Here is a 19,333-nt window from a genome sequence, read left to right on the forward strand (position 1 = left end):
GAGGTGGAGGTGGAGGTGGAGGTGGAGGTGGAGGTGGAGGTGGAGGTGGTGGAGGTGGAGGTGGAGGTGGAGGTGGAGGTGGAGGTGGAGGTGGAGGTGGAGTGGAGGTGGAGGTGGAGGTGGAGGTGGAGGTGGAGGTGGAGGTGGAGGTGGAGGTGGAGGTGGAGGTGGAGGGGTGGAGGTGGAGGTGGAGGTGGAGTGGAGATGGAGGTGGAGGTGGAGGTGGAGGTGGAGGTGGAGGTGGAGGTGGAGGTGGGAGGAGTGGAGGTGGAGTGGAGGTGGAGTGGAGGTGGAGGTGGAGGTGGAGGTGGAGTGGAGGTGGAGTGGAGGTGGAGGTGGAGGGAGTGGGGTGGAGTGGAGGTGGAGGTGGAGGTGGAGTGGAGGTGGAGGTGGAGGGTGGAGTGGAGGTGGAGGTGGAGGTGGAGATGGAGGTGGAGGTGGAGGTGGTGGAGGTGGAGGTGGAGGGAGGTGGAAGTGGAGGTGCTGGAGGTGGAGGTGGAGGTGGAGGTGGGGTGGAGTGGAGGTGGAGGTGGAGGTGGAGGTGGAGGTGGATGTGGAGGTGGAGGTGGAGGTGGAGTGGGAGGTGGAGGTGGAGGTGGAGGTGAGGTGGAGGTGGGAGTAGAGAGGTGGAGGTGGAGTGGAGGTGGAGGTGGAGGGTGGAGGTGGAGGTGGAGGTGGAGGTGGAGGTGGAGGTGGAGGTGGAAGGTGGAGGTGGAGGTGGAGGTGGAGGTGGAGGTGGAGTGGAGGTGGAGGTGGAGGTGGAGGTGGAAGGTGGAGGTGGAGGTGGAGGTGGACGGTGGAGGTGGAGGTGGAGGTGGAGGTGGAGGTGGAGGTGGAGGTGGAGGTGGAGGTGGAGGTGGAGGTGGAGGTGGAGTGGAGGTGGAGGTGGAGAGGTGGGAGTTGGAGGTGGAGTGGAGGTGGAGGTGGAGGTGGAGGTGGAGGTGGAGGTGGAGTGGAGGTGGAGGTGGAGGTGGAGGTGGAGGTGGAGGTGGAGGTGGAGGTGGAGGTGGAGGTGGAGGTGGAGGTGGAGGTGGAGGTGGAGGTGGAGGTGGAGGTGGAGGTGGAGGTGGAGGTGGAGGTGGAGGTGGAGGTGGAGGTGGAGGTGGAGGTGGAGTGGAGGTGGAGGTGGAGTGGAGGTGGAGGTGGAGGTGGAGGTGGAGGTGGAGGTGGAGTGGAGGTGGAGGTGGAGGTGGAGGTGGAGGTGGAGGTGGAGGTGGAGGTGGAGGTGGAGGTGGAGGTGGAGGTGGAGGTGGAGGTGAGAGGTGGAGGTGGAGGTGGAGGTGGAGTGGAGGTGGAGGTGGAGTGGAGGTGGAGGTGGAGGTGGAGGTGGAGGTGGAGGTGGAGGTGGAGGTGGAGGTGGAGGTGAGTGGAGGTGGAGGTGGAGGTGGAGGTGGAGGTGGAGGTGGAGGTGGAGGTGGAGGTGGAGTGGAGGTGGAGGTGGAGGTGGAGGTGGAGGTGGAGGTGGAGGTGGAGGTGGAGGTGGAGTGGAGGTGGAGGTGGAGGTGGAGGTGGAGGTGGAGTGGAGTGGAGGTGGAGGTGGAGGTGGAGGTGGAGGTGGAGGTGGAGGTGGAGTGGAGGTGGAGGTGGAGGTGGAGGTGGAGGTGGAGGTGGAGGTGGAGGGTGGAGGTGGAGGTGGAGGTGGAGGTGGAGGTGGAGGTGGAGTGGAGGTGGAGGTGGAGTGGAGGTGGAGGTGGAGGTGGAGGTGGAGTGGGGAGGTGGAGGTGGGTGGAGGTGGAGGTGGAGGTGGAGGTGGAGGGGTGGAGGTGGAGGTGGAGGTGGAGGTGGAGTGGGGTGGAGGTGGAGGTGGAGGTGGAGGTGGGAGGTGGAGGTGGGTGGAGGTGGAGGTGGAGGTGGAGGTGGAGTGGAGGTGGAGGTGAGGAGGTGGAGGTGGAGGTGGAGGTGGAGGTGGAGGTGGAGGTGGAGGTGGAGGTGGAGTGAGGTGGAGGTGGAGGTGGAGGTGGAGGTGGAGGTGGAGGGGTGGAGGTGGAGGTGGAGTGGAGGTGGAGGTGGAGGTGGAGGTGGAGGTGGAGGTGGAGGTGGAGGTGGAGGTGGAGGTGGAGGTGGTGGAGGTGGAGGTGGAGGTGGAGGTGGAGTGGAGGTGGAGGTGGAGGTGGAGGTGTGGAGTGGAGGTGGAGGTGGAGGTGGAGTGGAGGTGGAGGTGGAGGTGGAGGTGGAGGTGGAGTGGAGGTGGAGGTGGAGGTGGAGGTGGAGGTGGAGGTGGAGGTGGAGTGGAGGGAGGTGGAGGTGGAGGTGGAGGTGGAGGTGGAGGTGGAGTGGAGGTGGAGGTGGAGGTGGAGGTGGAGGTGGAGGTGGAGGTGGAGGTGGAGGTGGAGTGTGAGGAGTGGAGGTGGAGGTGGAGTGGAGGTGGAGGTGGAGTGGTGGAGGTGGAGGTGGAGGTGGAGGTGGAGGTGGAGGTGGAGGTGGAGGTGGAGTGGAGGTGGAGGTGGAGGTGGAGATGGGGTGGAGGTGGAGGTGGAGGTGGAGGTGAGGTGAGGTGGAGGTGGAGGTGGAGGTGGAGTGGAGGTGGAGTGGAGGTGGAGGTGGAGGTGGAGGTGGGAGGTGGAGGTGGAGGTGGAGTGGAGGTGGAGGTGGAGGTGGAGGTGGAGGTGGAGGTGGAGGTGGAGGTGGAGTGGAGGTGGAGGTGGAGGTGGAGGTGGAGTGGAGGTGGAGGTGGAGGTGGAGGTGGAGGTGGAGTGGAGGTGGAGGTGGAGGTGGAGGTGGAGTGGAGGTGGAGGTGGAGTGGAGGTGGAGGTGGAGGTGGAGGTGGAGGTGAGGTGGAGGTGGAGGTGGAGGAGTGAGGTGGAGGTGGAGGTGGAGGTGGAGGTGGAGGTGGAGGTGGAGGTGGAGGTGGAGGTGGAGGTGGAGGTGGAGGTGGAGGTGGAGGTGGAGGTGGAGGTGGAGGTGGAGGTGGAGGTGGAGGTGGAGGTGGAGGTGGAGGTGGAGGTGGAGGTGGAGGTGGGAGGTGGAGTGGAGGTGGAGGTGGAGGTGGAGGGTGGAGGTGGATGTGGAGTGGGAGGTGGAGGTGGAGGTGGAGGTGGAGGTGGAGGTGGTGGTGGAGGTGGAGGTGGAGGTGGAGGTGGAGGTGGAGGTGGAGTGGAGGTGGAGGTGGAGGTGGAGGTGGAGGTGGAGGTGGAGTGGAGGTGGAGGTGGAGGTGGAGTGGAGGTGGGTGGTGGAGGTGGAGGTGGAGGTGGAGGTGGAGTGGAGGTGGAGGTGGAGGTGGAGGTGGAGGTGGAGGTGGAGTGGAGGTGGAGGTGGAGGTGGAGGTGGAGGTGGAGTGGAGGTGGAGGTGGAGTGGAGGTGGAGGTGGAGGTGGAGTGGAGTGGAGTGGAGGTGGAGGTGGAGGTGGAGGTGGAGTGGAGGTGGAGGTGGAGGTGGAGGTGGAGGTGGAGTGGAGGTGGAGGTGGAGGTGGAGGTGTGGAGTGGAGGTGGAGTGGAGGTGGAGATGGAGGTGGAGGGTGGAGGTGAAGTGAGTGGAGGTGGAGGTGGAGTGGAGATGGAGTGGAGATGGAGGTGGAGGTGGAGGTGGAGGTGGAGGTGGAGGTGGAGGTGGAGGTGGAGGTGGAGGTGGAGGTGGAGGTGGAGGTGGAGGTGGAGGTGGAGGTGGAGGGTGGAGGTGGAGGGTGGAGGTGTTGGTGAGGGCGTGTGCTTCTCCTGAGGGATACCCCTCCAGAAGGACTTGGGAGTGTGATCAGAGCAATTGGCCTGGAGAGTGGAAGTTACATTAATGCATCCATCGTATTTCTTGAACCGCATCAGGACACATAATCTAATACTTCTGTGCTCCTTTCAGCTATGAGAAACTCTCCGGTAGCTCTAGTTTCAATGTCAAATGGTAAAAATTCCTGGATATTTTAAAGATTTCTGTGTATATGCATTTTTAATTTAAAGTTTGCTGAGAATCTTTCTGAAAAGAATATTTGAAAAATGTATACTCCTGGAAATTTCCCCCTCTCCCTTTAGAAACTCCAACAATTATTTAATCTTCCTCATATTTTTTAATTTTGAAAAGTTTCAAATTTACAGAAAAATTTAAAAAAGTACAATACTAAATTCACCTGTTGGTAATATTTTACTTTAATTTTTTACTCTCCATTTGAAAGTAGGCTACATAAATTGTAGAAATCATGACATTTCACCTTTAAATACTCAGCATACATTTCCTAAGAATAAGGGCACATTCGTATATAACCAAAACAATATCATACTTAAGATAATTAGTAATAACTTGATAACATAATATCATCTGTACACAATACCATCTGAAAACACATTATTTAGTACACATGTAAATTTCTCCAATTGTCTCAAATTCTTCTTTTAGAGAGTTTTAAAAACCCCAAATCCACTCAAGGTACATACATTCGACTTGGTTATTATGCTTCTTGGTCACCTGTAATCATACACCACACACACACACACACACACACACACACACACCATTTAGGTTTTCTCATTTTCTTAGGCTTCAGGGCAAACATTTTTGGCTAGGGTACTACTAAGATGAAGCTCTGTGTTACCCAAGGCATCACACCTGGAGGCCGAAGATGCAGCTGGTCTCACCATGGGAAATGCTAAGTTTGAACATTTGGTAGAGGTTGAGTTCACTCTATTTATTTATTTATTTACTTACTTACTTACTTATTTACTTATTTGTTAAGAATCAAAGAGACCAAAGCTACTTGCCTGAGGCTTTCAAATACTTCTTTGTCTCCCTTGGTAGTAGGGATTGTTTGATGTGGTCACAGTCTGGGGTTTCTGTTTTTTGTTATCTCTTCTCTATGGTCCATGACCAGCTGCCCTTCCCTTTCTCCCAGGGTCCGAGGTAGGATTTGCTCTTTTTCTTTTAAACAGAGGCCGCCGCCCTCTGGGTGGAGCCCTCCATCTAGCACCTGTGTGTTTGGTGTTTCCGGTGTCACCTGCACACATGCACACCCTGCTCGTGTGGGTACTCTGCTTCAGAGTCCCTCCCCCAGACCAGTGTATAAACATTTGTTTCCAACACCAAATACCTCTGCGAGTTGCCCACTTTCTGCAAAGACCTCTTTCTTTAAAGCCTTTTCAGCTTACTTTGAAGAGAAAATGCTCAATTACATGCTAATATTTGTATAACACTCTTAACTCTTGCTAATAGAGCCTTTAGCAAAAAGGTCGCTTCCTACCTCTGGTGGCTGCTGCTGTAGTAGTGGCAGCTGGAGAAGGTGGGGAGGTGAGAGTGGGGAGGGCAGAGGTGATAGTAAGGGTGCCCCTGAATATTAGAAATCCAGCAACCTTTCCTGCAAATGTATCCAAAACCCTAACAAAACAAAACCAGAACTCAGATCAGAGTTACTTCTTAGTACAGTGGAGCCTTGACTTACGAGTGTCCCGACTAACGAGTTTTTGAGATAGGAGCCATCTCTCGGCCGATTTTTTGCTTTGAGTTGCGAGCTAAAATTCGGGTTACGAGCCAGCTTCAGATACCCCACCGCTAGTTGGTGCAGCGAACGTCACAGTGAACGCCACAACATCAGCCCAGCATCACGTGTCTCACTCGTTCACAATTGATTTGACATATGAGTAATTTGAGTTACGAGCTCCGTCACTGAACGAATTAAACTCGTAAGTCAAGGCCCCACTGTATTCCCAAAGTTTGAGTCAGAGGAAACCTTTTTATGGACAAAAATGCCTGAGATTGGTCCTTACAGTGGATTAAGACATTGCATCACAACAGAAAGCTACTTGGAATTAATGTCCCTTTTAAAAAGAAGTTATATTTTCTTAATATAGGTAAATCTACACACATTTGGAAAAAAATACTATACATATGTGTTTAAGTGTCACAGGGCCTGGCTGAGGTAAAAGGAATGCTACTGCACTCCTGAACTATTCTGGTGGAAATTTCAGGACTTCAGGAAGCAGAGACCAGTCAAAAGATTTCACTTACCTTCTTCCCTGTCCACTACAAAAGCAAGTACCACCCACGTGTCCCCTGGACTGAAGCCACTCCTTGGCCTGTGTGTGGCATCTTCTCCCACCCAAGCATCCCGAGCCCAGAACGGATGTGGTCAGGGAGAGGTATGGAAGCGCTGTCCACTACTGGGGATTAAGCCAGCTACCCATGTATGTGCCCTAACTGGGAATCAAACTGTGACCTCCTGGTTCATAGCTCATGCTCAACCACTGAGCCATGCTGGCCGGGCTACCCATCCCAAATCTGACAGAGATGGTGAAGGAGGAGAGGAGGGAGAAGGTCCATGGTTCTCAGTCCCTGTCTCTTCTCAATGAAATACAGGAAACTCATTGAAATTTGAATGTTGGATAAACAATGAATTTTCTTTCTTTTTTTTTTAGTATTAGTATGCCCCAGATATTGCATGGGACATATTTATACTAAAAAGTTGTTTGTTTTTAGTATAATTTGCTAGGTCTAGCAACCTTATTTTAAGATGGGCAGTGATCCCAAGGTTTTAGGGTTTCAGGTGTGTATGTGTCTGTGTGTGTGTGTGTGTGTGTGTGTGTGTGTGTGTGTGTGTATGTTGGGAAGATACTGAGAACAGGAGCCCATATGGCTCTGTGTTTGCCATCTGTGCCCTGCACATGCCAAGAGGTGCTAATTCCTGCACAGGTGCAGAAGCGGAAGGAGAGTCTGGGAAGAGTGTTCCCAGTGTTGGGCAAATACTGACGAATTGTGAATTATTCTGAATTGGAGGTCTCCCCTGTGGTAAGGAGAGCTGATCTGACCTGAAATGAAGGTTGAAGTTGATTTACCCGGTTTCACTTAGTCTTTCTGTTAGTCTGTTTTCACTAATGAGTATTCAAATCTAACCAGGAAGTTAAAATTAGCCTTAGAGATTGTGTAAACTCATTCAAAGAAAGGGAAAGAGGAAGGGGCCCTAGAGAGCTGAGATGTGTCAGGCAGAGGGTCCATGGAACAGGTGAGGAGGTTCATGTTAGTGCTGGTGCTGCTGGCCCATGAGAAGACTGGAGAGCAGACCCTGTCGTCTTTCCCAGGTAGAGGTCAAGGAGAGGATGGGGCAGTCAGAATGCTGGGGCCAGGCACTTGCCTCTGATTCTGATAAATGCCAAGCTGGGAGGGGATTCCACCCACCTGAGTCTATAAACTCTTTCAATAGGAGAGTTCAATCTAACAGCACCTGCAGTGAGAGTAATTAGTTTGGTTTCTTGTCCTGGAGCTCAGGGAAGAGGATCTGCCAGCTGTTGCCAGCTGTGTCACTAAGTTGATCTTGAACAGGGGTCCTCAAACTTTTTAAACAGGGGGCCAGTTCACTGTCCCTCAGACTATTGGAGGGCCGGACTATAGTTTAAAAGAAAACTATGAACAAATTCCTATGCACACAGCGGCGGCAAAAACATCCGGCGGGCCGGATAAATGTTTTTGGAGGGCCGCATGTGGCCCGCGGGCCGTAGTTTGAGGACCCCTGATCTTGAACCTTGAATAAGCCATTATTATTTCTTTGTGTTTTCACCTGTAAAAATGTGATGGTGGAGGATATATTATCTTTCTATTATGGTTCCTCTTAGTTCTAAAATTCTGTTGGTATCTATACTAATAAAAGAGTAATATGCTAATTAGACTGGGAGAACTTCCGGAGACCTTCCTGTCATCCTTCCGGACAAAGCCATGGTGGCAGGGCCCGAGGCAGAGGTGGTTAGGGATGATCAGGCTGGCAGGGGAGAGCAGTTGGGGGTGATCAGGCCGGCAGGCAGAGTGGTTAGGGGCAATCAAGCAGTGGTCCTGGATTGTGAGAGGGATGTCCAACTGTGGGATTGGGCCTAAACCGGCAGTCGGACATCCCCCGAGGGGTATCGGATTGGAGAGAGTGCAGGCCAGGCTGAGGGACCCCCAACCCCCACCATGCACAAATTATATAATTTTAAGCATTCTCATGACTTCTGTGCCCACTGGCATGATAAGAGGGCTGGTAATCATAATTCATCAATAATCCTTATTATAGTGAAGATTGCTTTTTCATTTCCCCTTAGCTTTTCCCTTATCCAGGCAAAATATCGAAGTCCTATTTTCAAAGGGCTATATTCAAATGAGTTAACCAATGCGATCTACTCTTTTTTAAAAGCCTCATGTCAGCAATTAGTCTATGGGACCAGTGGCAACATTTATATTTCAATTCTAGTTCACTATTCATTCATTCAAAACGTATTTATTGAGCTCAGGTGACACACCAGGCGGATTTGAGCTTTGGGAAGAAAACTTGAACAGAACTAAAAAACATGACAAACTCTAGGTGACCTGAAACCTGGTTCCTCAAATCCTTTGCTTCTCACTTCTGTTGCTGGACTCTTGGGAGTTTCAGTGTTCAGACACCTGTCCATCAGATGGTAGGGGCAAAAGGAAAGTGAGTTCTTGCAGGAAAAGGTTGGAAGTATTGATTAACTTGAGGTATGTAAAGAGTGTGTGGGTTTCCACCTGCCTGAAGCAATGGGCTTGCCAGACCAGACACCGCTTGGAACTGGCTCCTTCTACTGAGAGTGGACAGCAGCCCTCTGGCGCGTCCTTCTCTGACTGTGTTTCCCTTGCCCTCTGTCCACAGTGCTGCACTTGAGATGGAGTTATTGCCTCTCTGGCTCTGCCTTGGTTTTCACTTCCTGACAGTGGAATGGAGGACCCGAAGTGCAGTAGCCACAGCTGCTTGCCAAAGGTGCTGCAAGTTGGTGAGTTTTCCCGGGAACTGAGTTGTCCATTGTTCCTGTGTTGACAAGGTTTGGTCCATTTGGAAAGGCTCTGCCCCACCTTTTGCGAACCCACTGAAGGCACGAGGCCTCAGGGACAGGCCTAAGTGAGCCACCGGGTACAAAAGCACCTTGTTAAAAATCTGGGTGATTGAGCTCCACTAATGCTATCGGGATCTGATAATGGTGAGGCATATTAAAGTTGAAGAAGCCCTGCCTCAGAGTTTATGTTTGAGTTGATAGCAATTACTTAAAAAGCTGTACTGAAGCCCCGGGCAAGCGGCTCAATTGGTTGGAGTGTCGTCGCATACACCAAGAGGGTTGTGGGTTCGATTATGGTCAGGGAAGGTACCTAGGTTGTGGGTTCAATCCCCGGTGGAGGCGTGTATAGGAGGCAACTGATCGATATTTTTCTCTCACATCGATGTTTTTTTTCTCTCTCTCTCCCTTCCTCTCTCCAAAAAAAAATCAATAAAAAGATATTCTCAGATGCGGGTTTTTTAAAGATGCTGTACTGAAGAGCATGCTGCCCACGGGCACTGCACAGCAACATCCCTGACCATGCTTAGGTTTAAGACAATCCACGAAGTAGATACCCAAGCTTTTGTGGTCTACTCTCTTCAGGGCTTTCAGCCTACATGTGCAAACATAACAACTATGCACATTCCTAGAAATTTTCCCCTTTGCCTGTAACTCAGTGATGTAAAAATCTGCCTGAGAAACATACATTTGAACTCTATTATATCCCAGGCACTGGGAAGACTAATTGGATGTCTGGGTTAATACTTATATTAAAAAATGTGTTCTTAAGGCTGATGAATCTTAAAAACCCAACTGGTCATAGTTCTTAACCACTTTTGGTAACCTCTAACCACTACACTATATTATCCTCCAGTGTGGGGGAGAGGTTATGAGCCAAACCAGGTTTAAACCCCAGTTCCACCTCTTACTAGCTGGTGACATTGGGCCACTCTGCCTCAGTTTCCTCATCTGTAAAAGACGGAGGTGTTAATAATGCCAAGCAATCGTACCATAACACTGGGTTGTAACGATGATTAAATGAGTTAATGTACGTAGAGCACTCAGAACAGTGCCTTGAATGTGGTAAGTGCTACGTATTTTATCCATTATTGTTGTTGTTAGTCTCTGCTACACAGACTTCCATTATTCCCTTACAGAGGCGATGAAAGATTAACTTTGCAGTAGCTAATTCAGGAGTCACCAGGCATGCAAAGAGGAGGGAATAAAGCCTGGGTTCTTTGAGAGTCTTTTGGGGTTCAGGCTAGACTCCCTGCCTGACTCTCTCTAGCCTGGTGGGAAGAAGTAGGGACTCAGCTGTCGGTGAGCTCAAGGAGTGGATTCCCTGTGGCTTTTCTGAATAGGGCTGAGGGTTTGAGAGTCCAGGTGCCTCCCCCCACCCCATGGCCCCTCCTCGCATTAGTCACGTGATGTTATAATACAATGGAATGAGGAGGTTTTCTTGGGCTCTGATGGCCCGGTGGTCCTTTTGCAGCACTTCAGTGGGACCCCAGGGAATTGCAGGGGTGTGACGCTCATGGCCTCCACAGCTGTGATAAAACAGGGTCTCACTCCTTTTGGAAAGCCCCTAACCACAACATTCTCCAGAGACTCCCTGTGTGGGGGAGACCAGCACTTACTCAAATAAAGAAATACATCTTGTTTCTGCATGGGGAGATTTAATTTTACAAAGATGTCAGTTCTTCTCCAAATTACTCCATGATTGTAATGCAACTCCTATAAAAATTCCAAAGATTTTTGGGGGATGGGGAGGTGTAGAAAGAACTTCACAAATTCATCTGGAAATGAGAAACAACTCAAATGCTCTATAAAATTAATTGATTGAATAAAACTTATCATTATAGCTAACATTTATTAAGCATTTGTGTGCCAAGTTCTGTGTTAAAGGTTTTACATAAATAATCACAGTGAATCCTCATGAAGAAAAAAAAACGCTATGAGAAAATTACAAGTATAATTTCAGTTTTATAGGTGGAGTAAGGAAGGTCCCGACTGGTTAGGTAACAAGACCAAGATCACCCATTTGTTAAAAACCAGAACCACAATGCACTGACCCCAGAACTCTTGCTCTTAACCACGGTTCTATTCATGCAGTGAATTAAGAGACAGTTGCTAAACAGAAGATGATCAAATTTATTTTATTGCCAGGGCAATATGTCTATTACATATTATTGAGGAGATAGTAGATAACTAAACAGTTTGTAGAATGCAGACTCGTTTTTTAAAAATTGTGGGTTTTGTTTGTTTGTTTAGAAAAGGTAGATAATATCTTTAGGAAAGAGTCCAGAAGGAGGTGTAACAAAAAGTTATCGGTGTTTCTTTGAGGAAGAGGCTGAGGTTACTGAAGAGTTTAGTTTTCTGTATTCCTATATTAGATCAATTTTTAATTATTAGAAGGTTTTATTTTAATAATCAGATACAGAACTTGGGGCTGTGAGAGGTTAATTCCTTGTCCAGGGCCCAATGCTAATATGTGACAGAGCTTGAGATTCAGACTTGAGTCTGTCATCTCTCCAAACTGGTGCTTCTCCTTCTCTGTCATATTTTTCTCCCTTTTCCCATTATTCCTCTTGTCCCCTGGGATTGGGCCCACAGTTTTAGGCAATCACGGACCTTGTCTGTGCAAAGGAAGGCCATTACTCCCCTTTCTTATCACTTCAAACTTTTTTCCTAATTGCCAACATGTAAAACATTGGGCTGAGTTTATCCTGAGGCCTGAGTGACCTCTGCAATGAGACCAGGGTCGTTCCATCCCTCCTGCCTCCTTCTACAGCACAAGGTAGAACTGCATCCAGGAAAAGCACTGAATTGGGCATTAAGAGCTCTGGGCTCTGGCCCCGGCTCTGCCATTGACTCTCTACTTCTCTCCAGACCCCACTCTATTTTTCTGTGCAATTCAGGGTGACGATGAGCTCTGAAGTCCTTTTAAGCTGAGACATTTGTCAATTCCGAATGTAGAGGAATATTGAGACAAAATTTCTTTGGTTGAAATGAAGATGCCACGGCACTGCCAGTTGTCAGGCAGTGTCCCTCTTAGACACACAGGTGTAATGGTATGGCGATTGCAATGCAATGGGGACAGGTGGCATTAAGAGTGCCCACTGTGTGTCAGGCCCTTGCAGTCTCTTGTCTAATCTCACTGCAGTCCTCTGACGTAGGTACTATCTTTATCTCCATTTTTCAGAGGAAATGACAGACGTAAGTTAAATTATTTGCTCAAAGCCACATGGAAATAAATGGCAGAGGCAGGATTCAAATCCAGGTAGAGACCTGGCTCTCAGTCCCTCTCATAGCTAAAACCAAAGTGCAAATGCAATTGTTACCACTCAGCACCTGATGGACAGGTGCTCAGATCTTCTCTAACATGCTGTGTGTTTTAAACAAGGCCTGGAACTCAGCTCCCAGCTGACTATTTTAGTGTGAAGGTAAAGGACAAAGAAAAGTTCCCCTTTTTTTCTACAGTGTCTGATCCATTTTTTTAAAAAAATTATGATCTCCAGAGCCATTCCTCAAAGTTGCAGGAACAGTCTGATGACTGAACTAAGTTTATGTACCCAAACCGCTGCCTCGGAGGCCTCTTCCTGCTGACCAGTGTGTTTTTGGACCTAGGTGGATGGAGTCGCTGACTGTCGAGAGCAGAATCTTGCTGCAGTGCCCAGCAATCTCCCTCCCCACTCGCAGACGCTCATCCTAGATGCCAACCCTCTCAAGACCCTGTGGAATCATTCCCTCCAGCTTTACCCGCTCCTGGAGAACCTCAGTCTGCACAGCTGTCACCTGGAGCGCATTGGTCGTGAGGCCTTCCTGGGGCAGGCCCGCCTGCGCAGCCTAGCGCTGCCTGACAATTCCCTCTCGGAGAGCTACAAGGAGACAGCAGCTGCCTTCCACAGCCTGCGGGCCCTGCGGAGGCTGGACTTGTCGGGGAACTCCCTGACGGAAGACATGGCGGCCCTCATGCTCCAGAACCTCTCTTCACTGGAGTCTGTGTCCCTGGCGAGGAACACCATCATGAGGCTGGACGACTCCATCTTTGAGGGCCTGGGGCACCTCCAGGAGCTGGATTTGCAGAGGAACTACATCTTTGAGATCGAGGGTGGAGCCTTCGAAGGCTTGACTGGGCTGAGACACCTCAACCTGGCCTATAACAACCTCCCTTGCATTGTGGACTTCAGCCTCACGCAGCTCCAGTCCCTCAATGTCAGCTACAATAACCTGGAGTGGTTCCTGGCATCAGGGGAAGGGGCTGCTTTTGAGCTCGAGGTGCTGGACCTCTCACACAATCAGCTGCTGTTTTTCCCACTCCTCCCCCAGTCCAGCAAGTTGCACACCCTCCTGCTGAGGGACAACAACATGGGCTTCTACAAGGACCTGTACAACACCTCGTCGCCAAAGGAGATGGTGGCCCAGTTCCTCCTTGTAGATGGCAACATAACCAACATCACCACAGTTAACCTCTGGGAAGAGTTTGACTTCAGTGACCTTGCAGATCTACGCTTCCTGGACCTGAGCCAGAACCAGTTCCAATACCTGCCTGACAGCTTCCTAAGGAAAATGTCTTCCCTCTCCCACCTGAACCTCAACCAGAATTGCCTGATGACGCTCCACATCGGGGAGCACGAGCCCCCAGGAGCGCTCATGGAGCTGGACCTGAGTCAGAACCAGCTGTCGGAGCTGCGCTTGACTCCGGGGATCCCCGGCTGCCTAAGGAGCCTCCGGTCGTTCAACCTGAGCTCCAACCAGCTCCTGAGTGTCCCTACTGGCCTTTTTGCTGATGCCGGTAACATCACTACAGTTGACATGAGCCACAATCAGATCTCACTTTGCCCCCAGCCAGCTGGCTTAGACGGAGTGGGCCCTCCCAGCTGTGTAGATTTCAGGAACGTGGCATCTTTGAGGAGCCTCTCTCTGGAGGGCTGTGGGCTGGGAACATTACAAGACTGCTCGTTCCAGGGGACTGCCCTCACCCACTTAGACCTTTCTGGAAATTGGGGGGTTCTGAATGGGAGCACTACCCCTCTCCAGAATATTGCCCCCACATTACAAGCCCTCTCTCTCAGGGATGTGGGCCTCAGTGCCAGCTTCACGGAGTTGGACTTCTCTGGGTTTAGGCATCTGAGGGACTTGGATCTGTCCGGAAATTCTTTGACCAGTTTCCCCAGATTCAGGGGCAGCCTGGCTCTGCAGACCCTGGATCTCCGCAGGAACTCGCTCACGGCCCTTCCCCAGGGGGCCATGTCTGTGCAGCTCATGACAAGTCTTCGGACCATCTACCTCAGTCAGAACCCGTATGACTGCTGCAGGGTGGAGGGCTGGGGGGCCCTACAGAGTCTGCACACCATCTCCGACTTGGCCATGATCACTTGCAACCTGTCCTCTAGGGTCATTCGCTTGGTGGACCTTCCCAGAGGCACGCCTCAGGACTGTAAGTGGGAAAGGGTGAACATGGACCTGCTGTACCTTGTGCTCATTCTCCCCAGCTGCCTCACCCTGCTGGTGGCCTGCACTATCACCTTTTTCACTTTTAAGAAGCCTCTGCTTCAGGTAATCAAGAGCCGCTGCCACTGGTCCTCCATATACTGACCTGACTACGATTCAAGGTCAGAAATCTGGTCTGTGCTTGGAAAGACACATTCTCTGCCAAATTTCAAGATCTGATGCAGAGGACAAATCTGATGAACTGAGCTTTAAATTAAAGTGTACCATGTCTCCATTCCTGAGTCACTCCAAGTTCTTCCCCCGTCATTATGATTCATCCTTATCATTCAGGTAAAATATTTATTAGTTGGCATGCTACACAAATAAAAAACATGTTTCATAAATATTTTTAAAATCAAACACAGCTTGCGTTTTTTCTTTCTTTAATGTTTTTTTTTTTGGTAGTTTCACGTAGGTTATTTTTCAGTGCCCTTTCCTTGATGACATCCATGAGGCTGGTGAGAAAGGTGGCGATTCAGTGCTACCCCATCGCAAAAATGACTCCAAGAGCATCTCCTGTGGATGGTGAGGGCCAGTGCCCTGGGAGTCCACCAAAAAACAGAATGTCAGAGCCAAGCTGGGGGTTCAGAGATGAGAACTGTCACCTCCTATCTTGGCTTGCATTGCCACTGCAGGCAGAGTTCATACCTGGAGTCCTGGCAGGCAAACATGATCCTTCCATGGAAAAGCGAACAGAACAGTAACTGGGCCCTGAGTTTATCTGTGCAGTAAACGGAACACCAGGCACAGTCCTTGTTCTGAGAGAAAGTGAAGAGGAATGCAGAAAGGAGTGAATTCTGTTTACTTGTGTATTACCCCCTTCACACACACACACACACACACACACACACACACACACACCCCAAACAACTTCTTAGCAGTCGTCCTATGTCTGTACTCACTATATATCTTGTTCCCTCTCTCCTTCCCTTCCCTCAGTGACTAGTGAACAATTGCTGTGCTCCTCTCTGGGGAAAAGATGATAAAGAGACAGCCCTTGTTCTTTTGATAGTTTAGAATCTACACTGTCCTTGCACTTTTTATCCCTGCTTATTAAATCATAAATGAATTAAAGGCAGTGGTGGTGGGGTGGGAGGAGGATAAAAATCTCACAAACTGATTGCTATTACCATGAATACTAATGTCAGCAGAAATGGTTAGGCAAATCAAAGAGATAAAATCAATGGTCTTGCTTTGATAAAGCAGAAACTTCCCTTGAATGCTCCCCAGGATGAAAAGCCATGTCAGCAAGGCTCCACACTCGGTGTCAGCTACGTGAGCTTTGCCCTTACTGCACCTCCATCTTTCCTGTCAACGCGTCTGTCTCCACCCTGCATTGCCCCAGCCTGGCGCCTTGGATGGCCCTCAGGTTCCTTTGAAGCCATGTCCAATGTCCTGCTAGGAAAGTCCCATCAGCCAATATCCATAAGACTAGACCAGCGGTTCTCAACCTGTGGGTCACGACCCCTTTGGGGGTCGAACGACCCTTTCACAGGGGTTGCCTAAGACCATCGGAAAACACATATATAATTACATATTGTTTTTGTGATTAATCACTATGCTTTAAGTATGTTCACTTTGTAACAATGAAATTGGGGGTCACCACAACATGAAGAACTGTATTAAAGGGTCGAGGCATGAGGAAGGTTGAGAACCACTGGACCAGACCCTCCTTAATTCATCCCCCCATCAACAAAAACTCTTTCCTGGGGTCCTACTGTTCCCCAAGGTGACAACTAACTATTTGGACAAATGAATCCATCTGCAGCTGATACATTCATGGCTTCTCTCCAGGTAATGTGTCACCTCTTGTATTAGTCAGTGTTCTTAGTTTCTTGTGCGTGAGGATGACTCTGTCTGATGATGTAAGCAGCATGGGGCTTTAGTACAAGGGTGTTGGGGAGCTCTGGGTTCTCTGGGAAGGCAGAGGAACTCACTTGGGGAATGGGCAGGAATGGGGGATGCTATGCAGCAGCTGGGACCACAGCACAGATCACGCCATAAACAATAACCGTGGCTGCAGACGCTCCTTACTACTGGGTGCCACAGTCTGCGCCGCTGCCACTGACAGCTCTGGACAGGGCCACCGCCACCACCCACTGCCGAAATAAACACTCTCCCAAATTCTGCTGTCTTACGTCACCCACTCCCGCTGTGTATTCTGGAGCCTGTGGACCTGGTTGGCCGACCTTAGGTTACGTGTCCCTGCCTGGACTACAAGAGGGGCTGGGACAGCAAATGCTGTACCTCCTGGGGAGGTTTCTATAGTAGAAAATGGGCTCTGCTTCCTAAAAATACTCGGAAGGGGTGCAGTTCTCAAAACAGGAAGGGAAGTTTGGTGTTGAGAAGACAAAAGAAAGACAAATGTGCACCACACCCTTTTAGGCAGCATGTACACTGCAACAGAGGACTCCTCACCGTAAAGGAGTGACTCGAAGGGTGGAAACTTCAGGCAGATCCTCAGGCCAGCAAGGGAGATAGTTGGGGTCAGGCAGGCCTTTCGAATCCCCTTATGTAGCTCGCCACACACTCTACCTGCTCTTAGGGCCTAGCCTTGCCGAATGGCATATTGAGAAGACTTGGGATGGAGCCCTACCCTTGCCTGTGGCTGTGACTTCAGAAGGCTGTGGGCTTTTCTTGGTTGATTAGTCCATCGCTAGAGTCCGAAGACTATTTCCTAGGTTTCTTTCAGAATAGTGAGAAGGATGAAAGGAGCAGGTAGATTTCTGTCTCCAGTCCTGAGTTGTTTCTCAGCAAATTCTATACCTTTGTCCTGCTTTGCTCAGCCCTACCTCCACCTGCAGGAGAAAAGTACATTCTAATGTCCACTCTGAGAGTGCTGGTGGGGAGGGGAGAAGACCCACAGAGCTGATTCCCAAGTTCCCCGCAGGGACCGAAATGGTGTCTGCCTAAGGCTTCCCATACAGCCAGATTGAGCACCATGGGTGGGAAGTGGGGGCCACCCCCAGTTGTCAAATACCAGAATATTCAAAGATAAATCAGACATAAATAATGTCAGAGAGTGGACTATTAACATGGGTAACGATAATTCAGATTTTGAAAATCTAGTTATAAAACAAAAGCTTGAAGTTTCTCTAGTGGCACAAAGTCATTAGGGGTCAACTGATTTCTTAAAGAACCCCAAGTTGCAAGAAATTGGATAAACTATCATCCTTGGTTCATATCACTGGTCATCTTTGGTCATCATAGACCTGCGTGGCCCCCTTTATCTATTTAATATGCCAGATGTCTTCCATTTGCCCCTCTGAATCCACCTTCACCCTCCTCTGTCCTGCCCCAGGAGGCCGACCCCAGTGGGCTCCCTTGCGTTCTGCCATCCTTCTGCATTTGCCTAAGGAGTTTTGGCAAATCAGAGAGATGAAGGAAAGTGAGATCAGGGTATTTATTCTCCTGACTCCTCCCTGTGGATTTGCCTCAAACTGGTTGCACTTACAACAAAGATCACAGTCCTCTCAAGGTGGCCCTTTCTATATAGAACCCCTGCACTTTAGGGTTCTAGGAACCACTCACACCACAAGCCCCGCCCCTCACACCACAGGCCCCTCCCCTCACACCACAGGCCCCTCCCCTTAGGGGGACACTTCACTGCTCTGTCATTACCAACCCTGTGTAATTGCATTACCCCTTGTGATGTACCTTTCCCTGCCTCCCCATTTATAAACAGTCCCTTTATAAATCCTCCTCAGTTATCCTTGTTTGAATGATGTTCCCACGTTCACCCATCCGGTTCCTGCTGAAACCCCCGGTGGTGCAGAGGGTATTTATTTGGTAATACTGATCCAGAGAAATCGCGATACTGGTATCAGAGTCACCGAAGGAGAAGAGCGCAGCCAGATATGAAGGCAAATCCCCTGAAGATGACTGTCCTGTGGGTGAACATGACGAAGAAGCTGGACATGAGTAAGCTGTCACACGTCATCATATTACAAATAGATTCAGGTGTGACTCAAATTGGAGAGGGAGAAGTTGCCAACCTTGAAGACCTTCTTTAAAAGGGTGTGGGCGATGTGATGGCACCAAGCCAAAGAAAACAATAGGGCTACAAAAGAAAAATATTCTTTTTAAAAAATATATATATTTTATTGATTTTTTTACAGAGAGGAAGGGAGAGAGTTAGAAACATCGATCAGCTGCCTCCTGCACACCCCCTACAAGGGATGTGCCCGCAACCAAGGTACATGCCCTTGACCGGAATCAAACCTGGGATCCTTCATTCTGCAGGCCAACGCTCTATCCACTGAGCCAAACCAGTCAGGGCAAAGAAAAATATTCTTCACCAACTAGTCGTTTTCTACTCTGTTCTCATCAAGAATTACCAAGCCTGGCCAGCGTGGCTCAGTGGTTGAGCTTCCACCTATGAACCAGGAGGTCAAGGTTTGATTTCAAGTCGGGGCATATGCCCAGGTTGTGGGCTCATTCCCCAGTGTGGGGCGTTCAGGAGGCAGCCAATCAATGATTCTCTCTCATCATTGATGTTTCTATCTCTCTCTCCCTCTCCCTTCCTCTCTGAAATCAATAAAAATATATTTTTTAAAAGAATTACCAAGAATATGACTTAGCAATCCCACTTCTGGGTATTTATCAGAGAAATAAAAAAACATGAATTCAAAAATATATACACAACCTTAAGTTTATTGCAGCATTAATGTACAATAGCCAAGATATGGAGGCAATCTAGGTGCCCATCGATAGATGATTGGGTAAAGGAAATGTGATTTTATATATATATATATATATATATATATATATATATATATATATATAAAATGGAATATTACTCAGCCATAAAAGAATGAAATCTTGCCATTTGTTACAATGTGGATGGACCTAGAAAGTGTTATGCTAAGTGAAATAAGTCAAATGAAAAAAGACTTAAAAAAAAAAAATCCTACCTGAGGACATGTTTTTCTTAATTTTAGAGAGAGATGGTAGCCAGATAGGAGGAGTTTGAAATAAAGGCAAAGAAGGTGAAAGGATTAAGAACAACAAACTGCCGGTTATAAAATTAGTCACAGGGATCTAATGTACAGCATAGGGAATATAGTCAATATCATAATAACTATGAAGGTGCTAATGGGAATTAGGCTCATTGTGGTGATTACTTCATAA

General features: G+C 49.4%; 1 protein-coding gene across 1 annotated transcript in view; it reads left to right on the top strand.

The window, feature by feature from the left end:
- NRROS (negative regulator of reactive oxygen species) overlaps positions 1 to 14,529 on the top strand; it is a 31,811-nt gene extending 17,282 nt beyond the window's left edge. The window contains exons 2-3 of the mRNA XM_070406479.1: positions 8,551 to 8,671; positions 12,338 to 14,529. Of these exons, the coding sequence (XP_070262580.1) occupies positions 8,564 to 8,671; positions 12,338 to 14,308 (2,079 nt within the window). The 5' untranslated portion in view covers positions 8,551 to 8,563 and the 3' untranslated portion in view covers positions 14,309 to 14,529. The remainder of the gene's footprint in view (positions 1 to 8,550; positions 8,672 to 12,337) is intronic.
- Positions 14,530 to 19,333: the final 4,804 nt, after the last annotated feature.

Source organism: Myotis yumanensis, unplaced genomic scaffold (assembly GCF_028538775.1).
Source record: "Myotis yumanensis isolate MYYU_CA2020_CCGP unplaced genomic scaffold, mMyoYum1.0.hap1 SCAF_2, whole genome shotgun sequence".
Lineage (NCBI taxonomy): Eukaryota > Metazoa > Chordata > Mammalia > Chiroptera > Vespertilionidae > Myotis > Myotis yumanensis.